The sequence below is a fragment of the Cetorhinus maximus genome, chromosome 23 (assembly GCF_964194155.1).
Source record: "Cetorhinus maximus chromosome 23, sCetMax3.hap1.1, whole genome shotgun sequence".
Lineage (NCBI taxonomy): Eukaryota > Metazoa > Chordata > Chondrichthyes > Lamniformes > Cetorhinidae > Cetorhinus > Cetorhinus maximus.
The window spans coordinates 61172144-61190643 of record NC_135901.1 but is presented as its reverse complement, the minus strand read 5'-3'; the positions used below and the strand labels follow the sequence as shown (position 1 = coordinate 61190643).

Genomic DNA, 18500 nt, shown 5'->3' with positions numbered 1-18500 from the left:
TAAGCCAGTGTTTTATTCAGGTTTATTCTAACTTGTTGATTTTCTACTTTATTCCCCATTCCACATGCTTTATTCACTGCTTTCTTAGTCTGCCCTGCCATCTTCAATGATTTGTGTACATATAGCCCCAGATTACGCTGCTCCTGCACCCTTTTACAATTGTACCCTTTATTTTATTTTGTCTCTCCTCGTTCTCCCTACCAAAATAAATCACTTCACACCTCTCTGAATTATATTCTACCTGTTTACATGTCTACCCATTCCTTCATCCTGTCTATGTCTTCTTGAGGTTTATCACTATGCTCCTCACTGTAAACGCAACTTGAAAATTTGGCTTCGTTTGCAAATTTTGCCCTGCACACACAAGTCTAGGTCTTTAATATATATCAAGAAAACAGTGGTCTTACCACCGACTCCTTGTGATCCCACTCTATATTTTTCTTCAATCTGAAAAAACAATGTTTACCATGCGTGTTGTTTCCTGTCACGCATCCAATGCTGCCTCTGCCCCATGGGCTTTAACTTTGCTGACAAGCCTGTTACTTGGCGCTGTATCAAATGCTGTTTAGCAATTCATGTTCACATCAACCGTATTAACCTCATCAACATTCTCTGTTGCCTTAACAAATAACTCAAGAAATTTAGTTCAACACGATTTGGCCTGAACAGGCTTTAATGAAACCACAATTGAACAAATGGCTTTATTTTGACCTAGATTCCAGCTTCTAAATGCTTTCCCACACAGAGGTTAAACTAATCAGGTAGAGTGCTTGGAATGGAAAAACGAACAATACTGCGATGCTTCAAATATGAACTAAGCAGTAAAAACTGGAAACACTCCAGCAGGTCTGGAAGAACCTATGGAGAGAGAAACAGAATTGACATTTCAGGTCCGTGAGCCAGTGAAATGGGGGAGGTGGGAAGAGGAACAGAAGGAAAGGTCTCTGAAAGGCTGCAGGGCGGGACAGATTAACTGACAAAAGATTTCATGATGTAAGGTCAAAAGAAGTGGTAATGGCCCCATTAAAAAAACAAAAGACGTGTCTAGATGAGATGCGAATGACACGATAACAGCAGTCTGAAAACAATGTGGAGAAAATGATAGAGAAATGAGAAAGGAAAACAAATACTTAAAGAAACAAGAAACAAATGGAGGCAGCGATTATGATATAAAATTGTTGAAGTCAATTTGATTCCAGAAGTCTGTGAAGTGTCTTCTTTTGACCTGGTAATGAACTGTTACATTTCTATATATTCTCAGGTCAGATAAAAGGTCACAAAGCTGCCATGTTAACTCTGTTTCTCTCTCCACAGATGAAGGCCTGACCTGCTGAGGAATTCCAGCACTTTCAGATTCATGTCAGGATTGTAGACTGTGAGTATTTTTAAAGGTATTGTCCCAAATTAATTTACCACATCGACAACAAAAGTCTCGGCCTCATGAAACTCCAGTCTCATTGTTTTATATTCGGGTCTAGGGATAACGTTCATTGTTTTATATTCGGGTCTGGGGGATAATATTCACTGTTTTATATTCGGGGCTGGGGATAATGTTCACTGTTTTATATTCGGGTCTGGGGCATAATGTTCACTGTTTTATATTCGGGTCTGGGGGGATAATGTTCACTGTTTTATATTCGGGTCTGGGGGATAATGTTCACTGTTTTATATTGGGGTCTGGGGGATAATGTTCACTGTTTTATATTCGGGTCTGGGGGATAATGTTCACTGTTTTATATTCGGGTCTGGGGAATAATGTTCACTATTTTATATTCGGGTCTGGGGATAATGTTCACTGTTTTATATTCGGGTCTGGGGGATAATATTCACTGTTTTATATTCGGGTCCGGGTGATAATGTTCACTGTTTTATATTCGGGTCTGGGGGATAATGTTCACTGATTTATATTCGGGTCTGGAGGATAATGTTCACTGTTTTATATTCGGGTCTGGGGGATAATGTTCACTGTTTTATATTCGGGTCTGGGGGATAATGTTCACTGTTTTATATTCGGGTCTGGGGGATAATGTTCACTGTTTTATATTCAGATCTGGGGATAATGTTCACTGTTTCACATTCGGGTCTGGGGGACAATGTTCGTTCTTTTATATTCGGGTCTGGTGCGGATTAAAATGAGGAGCCTCTTCAATTGAGGACAGTAACTGCATTTTTGGTATGACTTTAAACAAAATGAACTATCCAGGTGTGAGGGACAAACATTTTCCGATTTAGAGCAGTCAGTTTAGGCGAGCTTGAATCTAAATCCTTCAATTCTGTAAATTTAAACTAAGACCAGACAAACAGGAAGCTGCTGATGGTTAAAGGGGCCGGGATGGTGTTGGGGGGAGGTGTCCAGAGGAAGTCTGACACACGCACTGCACAGGGTGAGTAGAGGAAAGGGAGGAATTACTTGATTAAACAGGGAGCCAGGGACAATAGCGGAAGGCGGGAATCACTGGGAATGGAGCAGCGGGATAAAGACACCTCAGACAATTATTGAATGGTTACAGCACAGATGGAGGCCGTTCGGCCCGTCCTGTCTGTGTTGTTCACTGAAGGAACAATTTTCCTAGTGCCACCTCAGGGCTATGGGCCAAGTGCTCGAAAATGGGATTGTAATAGATAGGTGTTGATGGCCGGCACGGACATGATGGGATGAAGGGCCTGTTTCTGTGTTGTACAACTCTGATTCTATGACTTCCCTCCCTTTGCCCCGTAGCCCTGGGATTAAACAAGTCTTAAGCAAGACTTGTGTGAAACAAAGTGTTTAGGCGATGGGGTAGAAGCAATAAAGAATAACAACCTTTTCACACAGTGAATCGGGGACGGGGTGCAGTATAATGTAACTGTGCAGGTCACTGAGGATCCCCAAAGCCCATCAGCCGTCTGTATTCTGTATATAGAGGGCCCTGGGGGAGGGGGGAATGGAACCATTTGGGACACCGCACAAGGCGGGATGTCACCCCTCCTCCACTCCCCTGGTTACACAAATGACTCACCTTGGACTGTCCCACACCTGGGCCGGGCGGGGTCAAGGTGCAGGAAGTTGCAAGCTGGTAGATTGAGCTGTGAACTGGGTGGAGTTGAGGGGTTTGAGTGACAGGTCTGGGGCTATATCAGTATGTGTTCATAGTGACAACAGACCATTTAGATGCTCTCTCTGTTGGACTGGGTTCAGGCAATCACTTAATCTCACTGTGCACCAGCGAATTCACACTGGGGAGAGGCCATTCACCTGCTCCAAGTGTGGAAGTCGATTCGCTAGTTCTTCCACCCTGCTGAAACACCTGTTTAGGCTGTGACAAGAGCTTTAAAAACCCACATTCATTGATGGTTCACCAGTACATTCACTCCGGTTCCACTCCATTCATCTGCTCTCACTGCAGGAAGAGGTTCAGGTGATTGTCCATCCTGCTGCAACACCTGTGAGTTCACACTGGGGAGAGGTCATTCACTGGCTCCATGTGTGGGGAGGGATTCAGACTGATGGAAGATCTTTTAAATGTGTAGATTGTGGAAAGAGTTATAAAAGTTCTGTGGAGCTGATGTTCCATCAACGTGTTCACACTGACCAGAGCCTGTTCAAGTGCTCTCACTGTGGGACTGGGTTCAAGTGATCATGTGAACTCAGTGTTCACCAGCGCACTCACACTGGGGAGGAGACCATTCATTTGTTCTGTGTGGGAGAGATTCACTCCGTCATCCCACCTCCATACACATTAGTTGTGAAGAGGAGTCATACCGACTTGAAACGTTAACTCTGTTTCTCTCTCCACAGATGCTGCCAGACCTGCTGAGCTTTTCCAGCATTTTCTGTTTCTAATTTTAGATTTCCAACATGTGCAGTATTTTGCTTTCATCTATACACATCGACTTGTTTACATAGGTCAGAAAGCTTTTCAAAGGTCTGACCATGAGCCAAGATTTAAAAGCAAAATTGGTGCTGAGACACAAATACATTCACACTGGGGAGAGGCTGTTCACCTGCTATGTGTGTGGGAGGAGATTCACTCAGTCATCTCACCTATTGACACCCCAGCGAGTTCACAAGCGGCTGCAGGAATTGGATTCTGCTGTTATTGCTGCTGTTAACCACATCCAGGACTGAACCATTCTGACAGTTGGAGTTTGTTTCTGCTGATGTTCATAAACCCTGTAACTGGACTGAAGTTTAATATTCTGGATAAATGTGAAATAAATCAGGTTTATTTTAAACACGTTGTGGATTTTTGCCTTTCCCACCTGGGTGTTTAACATCACCTGGCTGGAGCTTAGAAAGGACAATCTGGGTCGTGGATCATACAGCAGGAACAGAACTTCAGCCTGATCACAGTCCTTCAGGGTCACACTGAGAGGGACAAACAGCACTTTGCTCTTTCTCCTCTCTCTTCACTTACAGCAAAGCCCCCGTGTGGGTTAATCCTGAGGTGTGTAAGAAATGTGTCCCAGCTGCTCTCTTCCCCATAGTTCGGAGTTCCTGGACCCAGAACAGGAGGCTCCTTTACAACTGTGTTTAGAGTCAGGAGGAACAATGGTGAATGCTGGAAACGTGCTGTCAAATCAGAGGTTGGTGTAAAACTGTGATCTGTTTCTGACTGAAAGGGAAAATCAGGTTTAAATTTCCAGTCTGAAAATTACTGTGCTAATTATTCTATGAAGATTTACTGTCTTTGTGACAGACCAAAATCGATTACTTTAAGGCAGAATTAAACCCATTTGAAATAAATTTGCAAAATTCTGTACTAAAATAGCAGGTAGATGATTTCAGAGGTACCTGTTAACTGCTGGGAGAATTATACAACAGATAAAGAAAGACCTGGAGCACATTTCCTGGAGTTCCCTGTTTTATTGATGTGTGTTAGACACCAGGATAACTAAAAATACTCAACCCTGAACATCCATGTGGTTGCGACCCTCAAAGTTACTCTGGAATCACTCCCGCTGTGTAGCTCCAGCACTGATCCTGCTGCAGGTTGGAGGCTCGGGGAGTGGGCCCTCCAGGAGTGGATTGGGAGAAAGCAGTGTTTCAGTATCCTGACTAATATACGGTGAGGAACCAGAGGAATCCTTACTGAGGAACTGTCTGGGGCTTTACCTCTCAGTGTAGGTCTAGGGGTGAATGATTCCTGACTTCCTGAACTGTCTGACACTGAACCCAGTTTGGAACAAGATGAATTCAGTGTCCAGGAGAACTGGGACAAATATCACCCACAATTGAGGGAGAGAAAAGCAGCCATTAGAGAAGAGATCTTTGGGAAAGAAGATAGTGAACAATTGTGGAAATAACAGCAAAGCTTTCCCAGCTCCATCAGGAGTGGGAAGATGGTTAAACGTAATTTTGAAACACTGAAAAACAGTTGAGGACAGATTGAATCAGATTGCCAGGCTATGACAGAACTGTTAAATGACTGTTTCACATCAGTCTGCATTCCTGTGGATGATGCTCAAATTCCAGCTGTGGGATGTGCTGTCGTCAATAACATCATCAATATTAAAATAGAAAGGGTTTGTCACCCTGGAGAAAATAGGGAATATCAAACTAGATGGTGCTCCAGGTCCAGATGATGTCCACCCAAGGGGGTTTAAAGAGATGGGACAGGAGCCCTGTGAGCCTCTTTTCCGTATCTTCAACAGCTCAATAGAGTCAGCGATTGTTCTCTGAGATCGGAAAGTAGCTCATGGTGTTCCCACTTTCCAAATCAGGGAAAAATCAGAGCCAGGGAATGACAAGCCCATCAGTGTGGCCACGATCACAGGGAAGATGCTTGAAGGTTTCTGATTCTGTTTCTGATCACTGGGGGTGAGAAGGATCCATTCGAGATCCTCAACATGGATTCCGGGAAAGAATGTCACGCCTTAGAAACCTGTTTGTGTTTTGTGAAGAAGTTGCTGTGCTGGTGGATGAGGGGAATCAGGTTGACATTGTCTCTCTCAGGGTGTAATCCAACACCAGCATCTTGTATTTACACAGAGGGTTGTGGGGCTGGAGGAGGTTACAGAGATGCTGAGGATCCATTTGACATTGTCTGTCTCAGGGGTGTCAAACTCCTTTTCCATGGTGGCTCTGATCCGACATCCTGGCACTGGGTGAGGGCCACATTCAGCAGAAGTTATTAAAATGAAACAAGATACTGATAAACTTTATTAGCATTCACTGACATCTCGATTTTATTTACTGCTCCTGCTGCTCCCGATACCTGGCACCTCTTCACTTGACCCATCACATCAACACTTGGAGCAAATGACTGGGCTGAGGTTTGTCTCGGATAAAAACATGAGGACCACTTGACAGCACAGAATCAGAGAAGTTTACAGCACAGAGGAGGCCATTCAGCCCATCATGTCTGTACTGGCTGAAAATGAGCTATCCAGTCCAATCCCACTATCCAGCTCTTGGTCTGTAGTCCTGTAGGTTACAGCACGACTGGTGCATAACCCAGTACTTTTTAAATGTGAGTATTTCTGCCTCTACCACCCTTTCAGATAGTGACTTAAAATTCCCCAGCACCCTCTAAGTGAAAACATTACTCAACTCCCCTCTAATCTTCCCATCAATTACTTTAAATCTCAGCCCCCTCGTTACTGGCCTCTCTGTTAATGAAATAGGCCCTTCCTATCCAATCTATCTGGGACCCTCATCATTTTATAAACATTAATTAAATCTCCCCTCAGCATCCTCTATTCCAAACAAAACAACACCCGCCTCTCCAAATCCTCCTCAGGGTTAAAATTCACCAGTCCTGGCATCATCCAGATAAATCTTTTCTGTGCCCTCTCCAGTGTGATCACATCCTTCCTGTAAAGTGCTGACTAGAACTGGACTGTGCTCTAACTAGTGTTTTTTAGAATTTCTAGAATAACCGCGCTCTCACCTTCCATTCACTTCAATGTGATGGAAACTCACAGCTGGAACCTGTCAGCATTTGAAAGATATTTACAAATTTTCGAGGGTTCCTTACAGTTGGGATCTTCCTCTGTTCTGTCCACTCCAAGTGTTAGATAACAGACTTTCTCCTGGGAATATCGAGCTGGAGTTTTGGGCCATGAGGTGTTTCCTTGTTCATCTTGTTGACTCTAAATATTGAATTGTGTGGTTTCAGACACCAGGTAATCAAGCTGACAACAGATTGTCTCACACTGACTTTATTAACAGCACTGCAATCATACAGATAGACTATAGTTCCCCGATCAGAATAGGGATAATCACAGAATATTTACAGTGCAGGAGGCCATTCGGCCCATTGAGTCTGCACTGGCTCTCTGAAAGAGCATTCCACCTAGTCCCTCTCCCCTGCCTCATCCCGTAGCCTTGGACATTCTCTCTTTTCAGGTAGCAATCCAGCTCCCTTCTTAATCCCTCAATCGAACCTGCCTCTACCGCCCTTTCAGGAAGTTCGTACCAGACTCCAATCACATTTAGGGAGGGAACTTAAAAGCTTCACATCAAGGCACAGCCACCAATGATGGAGTAATTATAATCTTGGGTGTTCGAGAGGGCAGAATGAGAGGAGCGCAGATGGTCATGTGACTGGAGATTACAGAGATAGGGAGTGATGAGGCCATGGAGAGATTTGAGAATGAGGATACAAATTTTAAAATTGAGGCATTCCTCAATGGGGCCAATGTCGGTCAATGAGCACAGGGGTGATGAGTGAATGGGACTTGGTGTGAGAAAGCTCACGGTCAGCAGAGTTTGGATGATCTCATGTTTCCGTGTGGGGATAGGGTGAATGTGAGGGGCCGGCCAGGAATGTATTGGAATCATCAAGTCTAAAGGTAACACGGACATGGATGAGGGTTTGAGCAGCAGATGAGCTGGGGGTGGGGTGGAGACAGGCGACGTTATGGAGATTGAAATATATGGTGTTAGTGATGGTGCGGATATGTGGTCAGAAACTCATCTTGGAGTCAAATATGACACCAAGATTGTGAAGTGTTGTTCAGCCTCAGACAGTTCCCAGGGAGAGGGATGGACTCGGTAGCTGGGAACAGAATTTGTAGTGGTGACCGAAGACAATGGCTTTGGTCTTCCCAATTTTAAATTGAGGAAATTTCTGCTCATCCAGTACTGGATGTGAGATAAGCAGTTTGATAATTTAGTAACAGTTGGATGATGTCACCTAGTGGCAGCCAGTAGATGAGAAATAGGAGTGGCCAAGGATAGATCCTTAGAGGACACCAAGTACAAGGACTTTGGAGAGGAAAGGGAGGTTGGAGATGGGGCGGTAGTTTACAATGATGGTTGTGGAAAAAGTTTTTTTTCAGGATGGGTGATGATGGTGGATTTAAAGGTGAGGGGAACAGTACCAGGAGAGAGACAGAACCATAAGCTGATATTGTTGAGATGGAGAAGTTGGATGGTCAACAGTTTAATGTGAATAGGCTTATGGGAACAGAGGTGGGTCTCATGGACAAGATGAGCACTGAGAGGGCATGAGGGGAGATGGGAGAGAAACTGGAGAAAGATGTGGGTTCAGGGCTCGGACAAGGGGGACTTTAGAGACAGTTTGTCCCGGTGGGCTAGTGGAAGGGAGGGAAGCAGCAGAGACAGCTGATCGGATTGTCTCAATCTCAGTGACAAAGAAGCTCCATGAGCTCCTCACACTTGTTGTTGGAGGTGAGGATGGAGGAGACAGGGGAGAGGGAGAGTCCTTCAAAAGGAACTAATTTGTGTTTGAGATATTAACAAGATTCACCAGACAGTGTGTTTAACACAAAGCTGGTTTATTTGACTTTTATCCAGAATATTAACATCGATAACTGGGCTGGAATTTATTAGCATCAGCAGAAATACTCCCCAATGAAAATCGTTCAGTCCCGGGTGGTGTTAACAGGAAAATCCCATCATTGTATTTACACGTGATCTTAAAAAGACTCAATATTGTGTGTGTAATACAAAGCTAATTTATTTGACTTTTGTCCAGAACATTAATGCCTATAAATTGACATTACTGCCTAGAACTTAACATCAGAGAAACAGACCCTAATAAACATCGTTCACTCCTGAATATAATTAACAGTAAAATCCAATCACTGTCTTTATGCGTGAACCCGCTGGTGTATCAGCAGGTTAGATGATTGAGTGAATCCCTTCCCACACTGGGAGCAGGTGAACAGTCTCTCCCCAGTGTGAGTGCGCTGGTGTGCAGTGAGTTGAGATGCGCGCCTGAACCCAGACCCACAGTGAGAGCACCTGAACGGTCTCTCGTCAGTGTGAACACGTTGATGACACATCAGTTCCCTGGAACTTTTGTAACATTTCCTGCAGCCTGGGCATTTAAACGGTCTCCCATCAGTGTGAAATGGCTGGTGTCTCAGCAGGTTAGATGAGTGAGTGAATTCCTTCCCACACTGGGAGCAGGTGAATGGTCTCTCCCCAGTGTGAACTCGCTGGTGTGTGAACAGGTGCGATAACTGAGTGAATCCCTTCCCACACTGGGAGCAGGTGAACGGTCTCTCCCCAGTGTGAATTCGCTGGTGTCCAGTGAGTTGAGATGCTCGCCTGAACCCAGTCCCACAGTGAGAGCACCTGAACGGTCTCTCGTCAGTGTGAACACGTTGATGGGACATCAGCTCCCCAGAACTTTTAAAGCACGTCCCGCAGTCTGAGCATTTAAAAGGTCTCGTCAGTGTGAACTCGCTGGTGTTTCAGCAGGTTGGATGACTGAGTGAATCCCTTTCCACATTCAGAGCAGGTGAATGGCCTCTCCCCGTTGTGAACTCGCTGGTGTTGTTGCAGCCCTGTTGATCGAGTGAATCCCTTCCCACACTCGGAACATGTGAACTGTCTCTCCCCAGTGTGGACTCGCTGGTGTCTCAGCAGGTCAGATGACTGAGTGAATCCCTTCCCACACTCAGAGCAGGTGAACAGTCTCTCCGTTGTGTGAACTCGTTGGTGTTGCAACAGGTCGGATGAGTGAATGAATCCCTTCCCACACTGGGAGCAGGTGAATAGACTCTCCCCAATGTGAATTCGCTGGTGTGTCAGCAGGTTGGACGATCGAGTGAATCCCTTCCCACACTCGGAGCAGGTGAACGGTCTCTCCCCAGTGTGAGTGCGCCAATGAGTTTCCAGCTCAGGTGGGCATCTGAATCCCTCTTCACAGCCTCCACATTTCCGTGGTTTCTCCCCACTTTGATCAGTGCCTTTTCCCTTCATGTTCAAAATCAGTTTAAGATAAATTGGGCGAGTCCTTCAGATCCTGATGTGATGTTTGGTTTCAGTTTCCCGACTGCAAATCCTCCCCTTCTATTACCCTGTGAAATTGATTTAAAACAGAAAAAAGTGAGAGAGAACCCACAAAAACACAAAGGCAGGTTGTGAAATTGAGCTGAATGAATCTGGGAATTTGTGCGGCCGGCACGAGCAAAAAGTGACCATGAAAACTGCTGGATTGTCATAAAAACCCAACTGGTTCACTAATGTCCTTCAGGGAAAGGAACCTGCCACTCGGTCTGGGCCTACACAAGACCCTGTCCTCCTTAAGATAACAGATAGGAACCGGAATAAACCATACGGTTCATTGAGCTGCTCCACCATTCGAAATGAGCATGGCTGATCTTGGGCTTCAACTCCACTGTCTGAGAGAGAAAGAAAAGAAGAGAAGGGGGTAGTAGAAGCGGGGGTAAAGAAGACGGACTTAATAGAGCTACATCTCACTGCATAAGTGTGAGGTTATCCATTTTGGTCGGAAGAATGAAAAGGCGACATTATTTAAATGGAGAGAAACTTCAGAATGCATCAGTGCAGAGGGATCTGGGTGTCCTCGTGCATGAATCGCTGAAAGCTAGTATGCAGGTACTGCAGGCAATAAGGAAGGCAATTGGAATTTTGTAATTTATTGCTAAAGGAATAGAGTATAAAAATAGGGAAGTTGCTGCAACTGTACAAGGCATTGGTGAGAAGGCACCTGGATTACTGTGCACAGTTTTGTTTCCCTTACTTGACGAAGGATGTAGTTGCATTGGAGGAGGCTCAGAGGAGGTTCATTAGATTGATTCCAGAGATGTGGGGCTTGTTTAATGAGGAGAGATTGAGCAGTTTATGCCTATACTCGCTAGAGTTTAGAAGTATGAGAGGAGATCTAATTGAGGTATATAAGATGCTAAAGGAGAGAGACAAAGTAGACGTGGAGCGGATGTTTCCCCTTGTGGGGCATTCCGGAATGAGAGGTCATAGTTTTAGGCTAAGGGGTGGTAGATTTAAATAAGAGATGAGGAGGAATTGCTTTTATCAAAATCTGTGGAATTCACTGCCTCAGAATGCAGTGGATAAACTTAAGGAGGAGATAGATGGATTTTTAATTAGAAACGGTTTGAAAGGTTATAGGGAGATGGCGGGAAATTGGAGCGGAGGACGAAATGATATCAGCCATGATCGTAATGAATGGCGGGGCAGGCCCAAGGGGCTGAATTGCCTACTCCTGCTCCTAGTTCTTATGTTCTTATTCAAGAGTCAAGCCTGGTACAGAATTTTTTTTTTCTAATTATTTGATGGTATGTGCGATATGGCTCAGTCAGCATTTATTACCCATCCTTATTTGCCCCTGAGAAGGTGGTGTTGAGCTGCCTTCTTGAACCACTGGCAGCTCAGCCTCACCTTCTCAATGCACATTGTCCTCGGGGAGTCAGGCATTCCCCAGTCACGTGCTCAGCCCTGGCTCCCCGCTCTCATTCTCTTCCGCCTTTGTCATCCAGACCAAGCCCCGCCCACTCCATGACATCACCGATATGGCCGCACATGCGCCGTGCTCCACGCTGAAACAAGATGGCGGCCGTTAAACCCGTCCCGGGGAAACAGCGGCTCCGGAGATTCGCAGCACCGGACAGAAACGGCCCGGGAGTTTCTTGTTCGCGGCTTGTGGCCTACACCGGGGGTTTCTGAAGCCTTCCCGCCCAACCATCGTCGCTAACATTGCCTCCGCTTCGCCGCGTCCTCACCTCCTAAAATCCAACAACCAAGCGTCTGTCCATAACAACAACAAAAATACCTGATAAAACTCAGCAGCTCTGGCAGCATCTGTGGAGAGGAACACAGTTAACGTCTCGAGTCCGTATGACTCTTCAACAGAACTAAGTAAAAATAGAAAAGAGGTGAAATATAAGCTGGTTTAAGGGGTGGGGGGGCGGAGAGACAGGTAGAGCTGGATAGAGGGCCAGTGATAGGTGGAGGTAACAAAAAGATGTCATAGACAAAAGGACAAAGAGGTGTTGACGGTGGTGATATTATCTAAGGAATGTGATAATAGGTGACATTAAGGGTAGAAAGCAGGATGAGCAAGGTACAGATAGGGCTATCTGTGGGGGTGGGGTGGGGGGGAAGGGATCGAAATAGGCTAAAAGGTAGAAATAAAACAATGGATGGAAATACATTTAAAAATTGGAAATAGGTGGAAAAAGAAAAATCTATATAAATTATTGGGAAAAAGGGGGATCGGAAAGGGGGTGGGGATGGAGGAGAGAGTTCATGATTTAAAATTGTTGAACTCAATATTCAGCCCAGAAGGCTGTAAAGTGCCTAGTCGGAAGATGAGGTGCTGTTCCTCCAGTTTGCGTTGAGCTTCACTGGAACAATGCAGCAAGCCAAGGGCGGACATGTGGACATGAAAGCAGGGTGGAGTGTTGAAAAGGCAAGCGACAGGGAGGTCTGGGTATTGCTTGCGGACAGACCGAAGGTGTTTCGCAAAGCGGTCACCCAGTCTGCATTTGGTCTCTCCAATGTAGAGGAAACCGCATTGGGAGCAACGAATGCAGTAGACTAAATTGAGGGAAGTGCAATTGAAGCACTGCTTCACTTGAAAGGATTATTTGGGCCCTTGGACGGTGAGCAGGGGGGAATTAAAGGGGCAGGTCTTGTTTTATCTCTACCTTTTAGCCTATTTCGATCCCCCCCCTGCACCCCACCCCCACAAGGGCTATCTGTACTTTGTTCGTCCTGCTTTCTACCCTTAATGTCCCCATTATCACACTTATCAGCTAATATCACCACCGTCAACACATCTTTGTCCTTTTGTCTATGACATCTTTTGATTATCTCCACCTATCACTGGCCCTCTATCCAGCTCTACCTGTCGCACCACCCCTTAAACCAGCTTATATTTTCTATTTTTCCTTAGTTCTGATGAAGAGTCATTCGGACTCGAAACGTTAACTGTGTTCCTCTCCGCAGATGCTGTCAGACCTGCTGAGTTTTTCCAGGTATTTTTGTTTTTGTTTTAGAAACTCACAACATTCTCTCCTCCTGCTACCTGGACCAGGATGACCGCGCATGCGCCCTGCTGCACATTGCCCCTATAAAGATGGCGGCCGTTACCCCGGGTCTGGCGAAGGGAGAAATCCAGACTTTCTCGGCCCGTTCTCTGTAAACACAAGACCGGTACCTTGTTATTTGGGGTCTGCGGCCTGCACTGTGTCTTTATGAAGCCTCCGTGCCCACTCCGCTGGCTCCATTCCTCCTCACACACCCACTAACTCTGTTAGTTTGCTGCACTCCACATTCTCTCACCCGCTCTGAGCAGCTTCAGTCCCATACCAGCGCTGCTCCTGAAAAATACCGCAATGCGCATGCTCCAAGCGCACACCGTAATGGGCATGTTGGAGCTGCTGTAATGAGAATAGGGCACATTCTGTACCGCAGTGAATGCTTGGTGACTACTCCGCCATTGAAGGGTAAGGTTGTAGAATGAAACTGAAGTCCAGTAATCAGAATACAATGGGTGCCATCGGGACAAGGTATAAAGTCTCCGAATCAATTGATACAGCAACTAAAATGCTCTGGGCTCTACCCTAATTCCCTCCTGGATGTTATGAAGAGCAGAACAAATACCCTGCAGTTAGATCCAAACTCGATGGAGTCTCAGCATATGGATTATTTTTCACTATACATGGTTCATTTTAACCCTTCCAACAGGAATGCTCTGACGGTGGATTAAATTCTTTGAATTTTAAAGTTGGTGTGTTTACTGCTTTGGAAACTGAATAAATCCCTTCGCACATGTGAAATATCTGGCTGGTCTCTGGATGTGACTGTGTTCCTGTGTCAGTAATTGGGTCAATGGTGTGAATCCATTTGCATTTTCAGCTTGTGCACGTGAGCTTACTTAGACATTTTTAGCTGAAAAATGGATCTCAAACGTTATGGCTTCCATATTCTTAGCACTAATTAGTTAAAGAAAACCAAAATGCTGCAGATGCTGGCTTTCTGAAATAAAAAATAAAGCAGAAAATGCTGGAATTCTCTGCAGGTCTGGTCGCGCCTCTCGAGAGAAAAACATAGCTTTTAGCGGATTAGTGGGTCTGAGATTAGGACTAATTCTTTTGGGAATCTCAACATAGACTTGTTGGAGGTGACAGTTTGTTTCTGTTTGGTAATATTTCTGAAACTTTTGGTTGTCAAAAACGCATCAATGGATAAATGGCAGCATGAAATATTGGGTACAGTCGATGAAGCTTCACTAATAAATTGGCCTCCCACTATAGTGAGAACCCATTTATCATTCACATGGATTGGGACAGACTTTGGTAAACTGAGATGTCATGGGAATGTGTTAATTATTAATATCACCTATGGTGATTCCAGGTTAAATTACCACCAGGAAATCAGTTACTTAGCGCATTTTTAAAAAAAAATATTTTGCTTATCTTATTTATTGTTATTTATCAGTCACATGTAGGCCAGACCAGGTGAGGATGACAAATTTCCTTCCCTAAAGACATGAGTAATCAGATGTGTTTTTACGAAAACTGATGATGGTCTCATTGCTTGCGATTGCAGATTTATTAATTGAATTTAAATTCCACCAGCTGCCGTGGTGGGATTTGAACCTGTGTCCTCAGAGCATGAGCCACCCTCTGGATTACTCGTACGGATGTCCCGGCTTTAGAAAGACAGCTCATCCTGAAAACAGCCCCAACTTTGCATTCAAAATAAGAAAACGAACACTAGGTGGTTATTGCACCAATCATTATAAAACAGACCAGCATTTAACTTTACAAATATGTACAAAGTAATGGAGCCAGTGTCCATAAGTTACATGTCAAACATCACACAAAAAATGTCACAATGTGTTACTCATACAAAATCTTAAAAAAAAAACAATTCCAGCTACTGACCTGATATTTACAAACAGTTACAACTATCATCTTAGTTGGATTTCTCTATTTAGAGCAGTGATCTAAACTCAGAGTTTAACAGTTAAATGTTACAAATGTTCTGCAATTTTCAGAGGACACGTGTGCAATAATTAAGTATATCCAGTTAGGATGGGATGGAAGTCACTTCCATTTAATAAAATGTCTTCCTTTGGATTGTATGAAGTCTGCTTAGCACAAAAAAAATCACCTAATGCAGAAAGGGGGTGAATATAAAGTTCGAGGTTGCTGAATTAATTTGATTGCTTTCTTTGCTCGGCTGGAGTCTTCAAAAGATGGGTTGGAAAACACAGGTGGAGCAGCACACACAGGTTAAAAAATCAGTTAAATAGACGCGAATTATATCAGCACATGAATAAATATCATGTTTCAGTATCTTTTAAGTGAACATTTTGCTTTCATTTCTCCACTTAATATATTTGAGCCAAGTTTAATTATTGGCTCTGAAAGATTGTATCATAATTAAGTCCTCTCTAACAGCACTGCGGGTGTTCCTACACCACAAGGACTGCAGCCGTTCAAGAAGGCAGCTCACTACGACCTTCCCAAGGGCAAGTAGGGATTGGCAATAAATGCTGTCTCACATTCTGTGCATGGATACACAAAACTGAAAAACTACTAATCACAAATTGAAAAAAAGCCTAGGATCAATTGAAATACAGATCTGTAAAAATAATAATTGCAGAAGATGAATCTTGAAATTTAAAAGTAAAAAAACAAAGCTGGAAGCACTCAGCAGCTGAGGCTGCATGATTCATCAGAACTGCTCTGTCGAGTTCCCAACAATGTATCAACATGAAGCAGGAAACTCTCTCCTCCCTGCTCCCACTCCTCCTCACTGAGTCTGAACTGGGGACAATGTGTCAACATGAAGCAGGAAACTCTCTTCTCTCTGCTCCCACTGCCCCTCACTGAGCCTGAACTGGGTACAATGCACAAGGAGCCATTACTGTGTCCAGAGTTTCCTAAAATTATTATTTATAAATAACGTTCAAAGTAGTGTTACTATTAGTTATGTTAGAGTGGGTTAACACAACCGTTTAAACTACCCTCTGGGAAGCTTGGCACGTGCTCCCTGCAGACAGGGCATCATTTCACTTCACAAGGTATCAGAGGGAGGATTAGCATACTCCCATCCCATCAGCCTTTCCTTCTCATTTCAACATTCCAGCAGATAAATAATGTTTCAATCTGCTAATATAATTGTAGAAAATAAGTTATAACTGATAAACTCAATCCCAGGCGAGAATGTGCAATGTGCTGAAATCAATTCATTTTGCTCACCACAAGTGTGAACAGTTTGCGTTTACTAGACCACCACTTGCCTGGGGAAACTCCATTAGCTTTGTGCAGTGGCATTATTGTAATCAATGAGGTTTAACTGAGGTGTCACTTTAATAGTTGACACAGGAGCAGTCTCATCTGATGGAGAAAACTCTGCGAAGGGATTTTCTCAGTTTGGCCACCTGTTAACAATCCAGCTTTAAAAGTTCAAAGGATTTAATTCGCAACAGTCACGTTCTGAATGACAAAGCAGAGTTTAAATGCTCGGCGAATGGAAGGAAAAATCACTTCTTTACCCAGACTGCTGAGAATCCAGTGAATTCACCTTGGACTGTTGGGGTTTGTTCTGTTGTTAATTACACCCAGGACAGAACTATGGTACTTTGTACTATGGCCTGTGTACTTTGACTGTTCTATTAATCGAATTAATAATTTTAAATTTTCTCTCCAAGCGTCCGATCATCATCGGAACATGAAACATAATTTTACATGCAAGAATATCGGCCTCGAATGGCGGACCATTCACCCAGCATTCAGAGCGGGACAGAAGGTGTTCTACCCAGAATGCCAAGGCCTTGCGCATGCGCACAGCGAAGAGTCATTGGCACCCGCGCATTGCAGTCTACTATCCGAGCATGCGCAGTGCTGTCCCGTGACCGGAGCCGGCGACCTGTTGAGAAAATGGCGACTGCAGCAGAATACCAGAGTTACTAGGTGGGCGGGAGGAATGGAGCCAGCGGAGTGGGCAGGGATGTTTCATAAACACTTGGTGCAGGCCGCAGAGCCTTAATATAAAACTACCGGTCCCGCGTTTGCGGTGAACAGACCGGAAATGGCTGAGTGTCTCCCTCTGCTCGGCCCGGGGGCAGCGGCTGTGCGGCAGGGCGCATGCGCGGTCATCCTGGTCCAGGTAGCAGGAGGAGAGAATATTGTGAATCCTGGACTGACAGGGATGAATTTTGGAAACTCCTGTTACAGTTAGAAGGGGAGGATTTACACACAGCAAACGCAAACAAAGAGAAATATTTGTCTCTTCGCAATTTCTATCCTAGACTGGCAGTGACAGAGTTTTTTTATAATCTCCTTTTTACAGGATGTTGAATGGGAAGGATTTGTAGACGGGAAACTCAAACCAAACATCACATCAAGAGCTGACAGAGTCACTTGATTCATCAGGACCTGAATATTATCGGCCTCTGAGTGTAAGCACTGAGTTCCGGATCACTCAATCACTCACTGTGTAAAATTTTTTCCTCACATCCCCCCTATAGATCTTGCCTCAAATCTTAAGTCTGTGTCCGTAAACCTTTTATGATCAACTAATGTGAACATCTTCATGTTTCTTATCTGAACCTATCATAAACTTATACATCTCCATCAAATCTCCCCTCAATCCACTTTACTCCAAGGAGAACAACCCCAGTTTCTCCAAACTAACCTTACAACTAAAATCCCTCATCCCTGACCCTGGTAAATCTCCTCTGCACTTTCTCAAGGACCCTCACGTCTTTCACAATGTGTGGTCATCACTGGTTTGCACAGACCCGGATGTTCTGTGTTCGTGTCTATGACATCATCACACACCGACAATTACACTGTGACATCATCACACATCGACAATTACACGGTGACATCACTCCGCTCCCCGGGTATTTCCTCAACTGGGAGATTTTTCTCTGACTCCAGTGCTTCTGATATCTTTCCAGCTGCGGGATCCAGCAGGAGATTTTAAATTTAAAAACTGTAATTATTTCAGAGTTGAGTATTTTTGATTATTCATCAACAGTTTAGAGCTTTTAGTGCTGTTCTCTGTTATCTATGAGAGATTTCATGGCTCTGGGGCTGGCGTGACTCCTTTACTGTGGATCTGAATCCATGTCCATCTATTGCTCTGTTTCATCCTCTGCTCTCCCTGATCACCTCTCTGCCATTGTCTAACTTCCTCTGTCCCTAATAATGGATGTATTTTAACTATGTTTAGGATTTTAATGTTCCTTCTGCCAAATGTGTCTAAATGAGGTTTCCACTGCTGCCCATCCCCTGACCATGTGCTGCTGGCTCCCCAG

At 44.5% G+C, this 18500-nt stretch overlaps 1 protein-coding gene across 1 annotated transcript in view; it reads right to left on the bottom strand.

The window, feature by feature from the left end:
* Positions 1-8983: 8983 nt before the first annotated feature.
* Positions 8984-18500, bottom strand: part of LOC144698069 (uncharacterized) — a 207830-nt gene continuing 198313 nt past the window's right edge. The window contains 3 exon segments of the mRNA XM_078569995.1: positions 8984-9003; positions 9222-9502; positions 9666-9866. Coding sequence (XP_078426121.1) covers positions 8984-9003; positions 9222-9502; positions 9666-9866 — 502 coding nt within the window.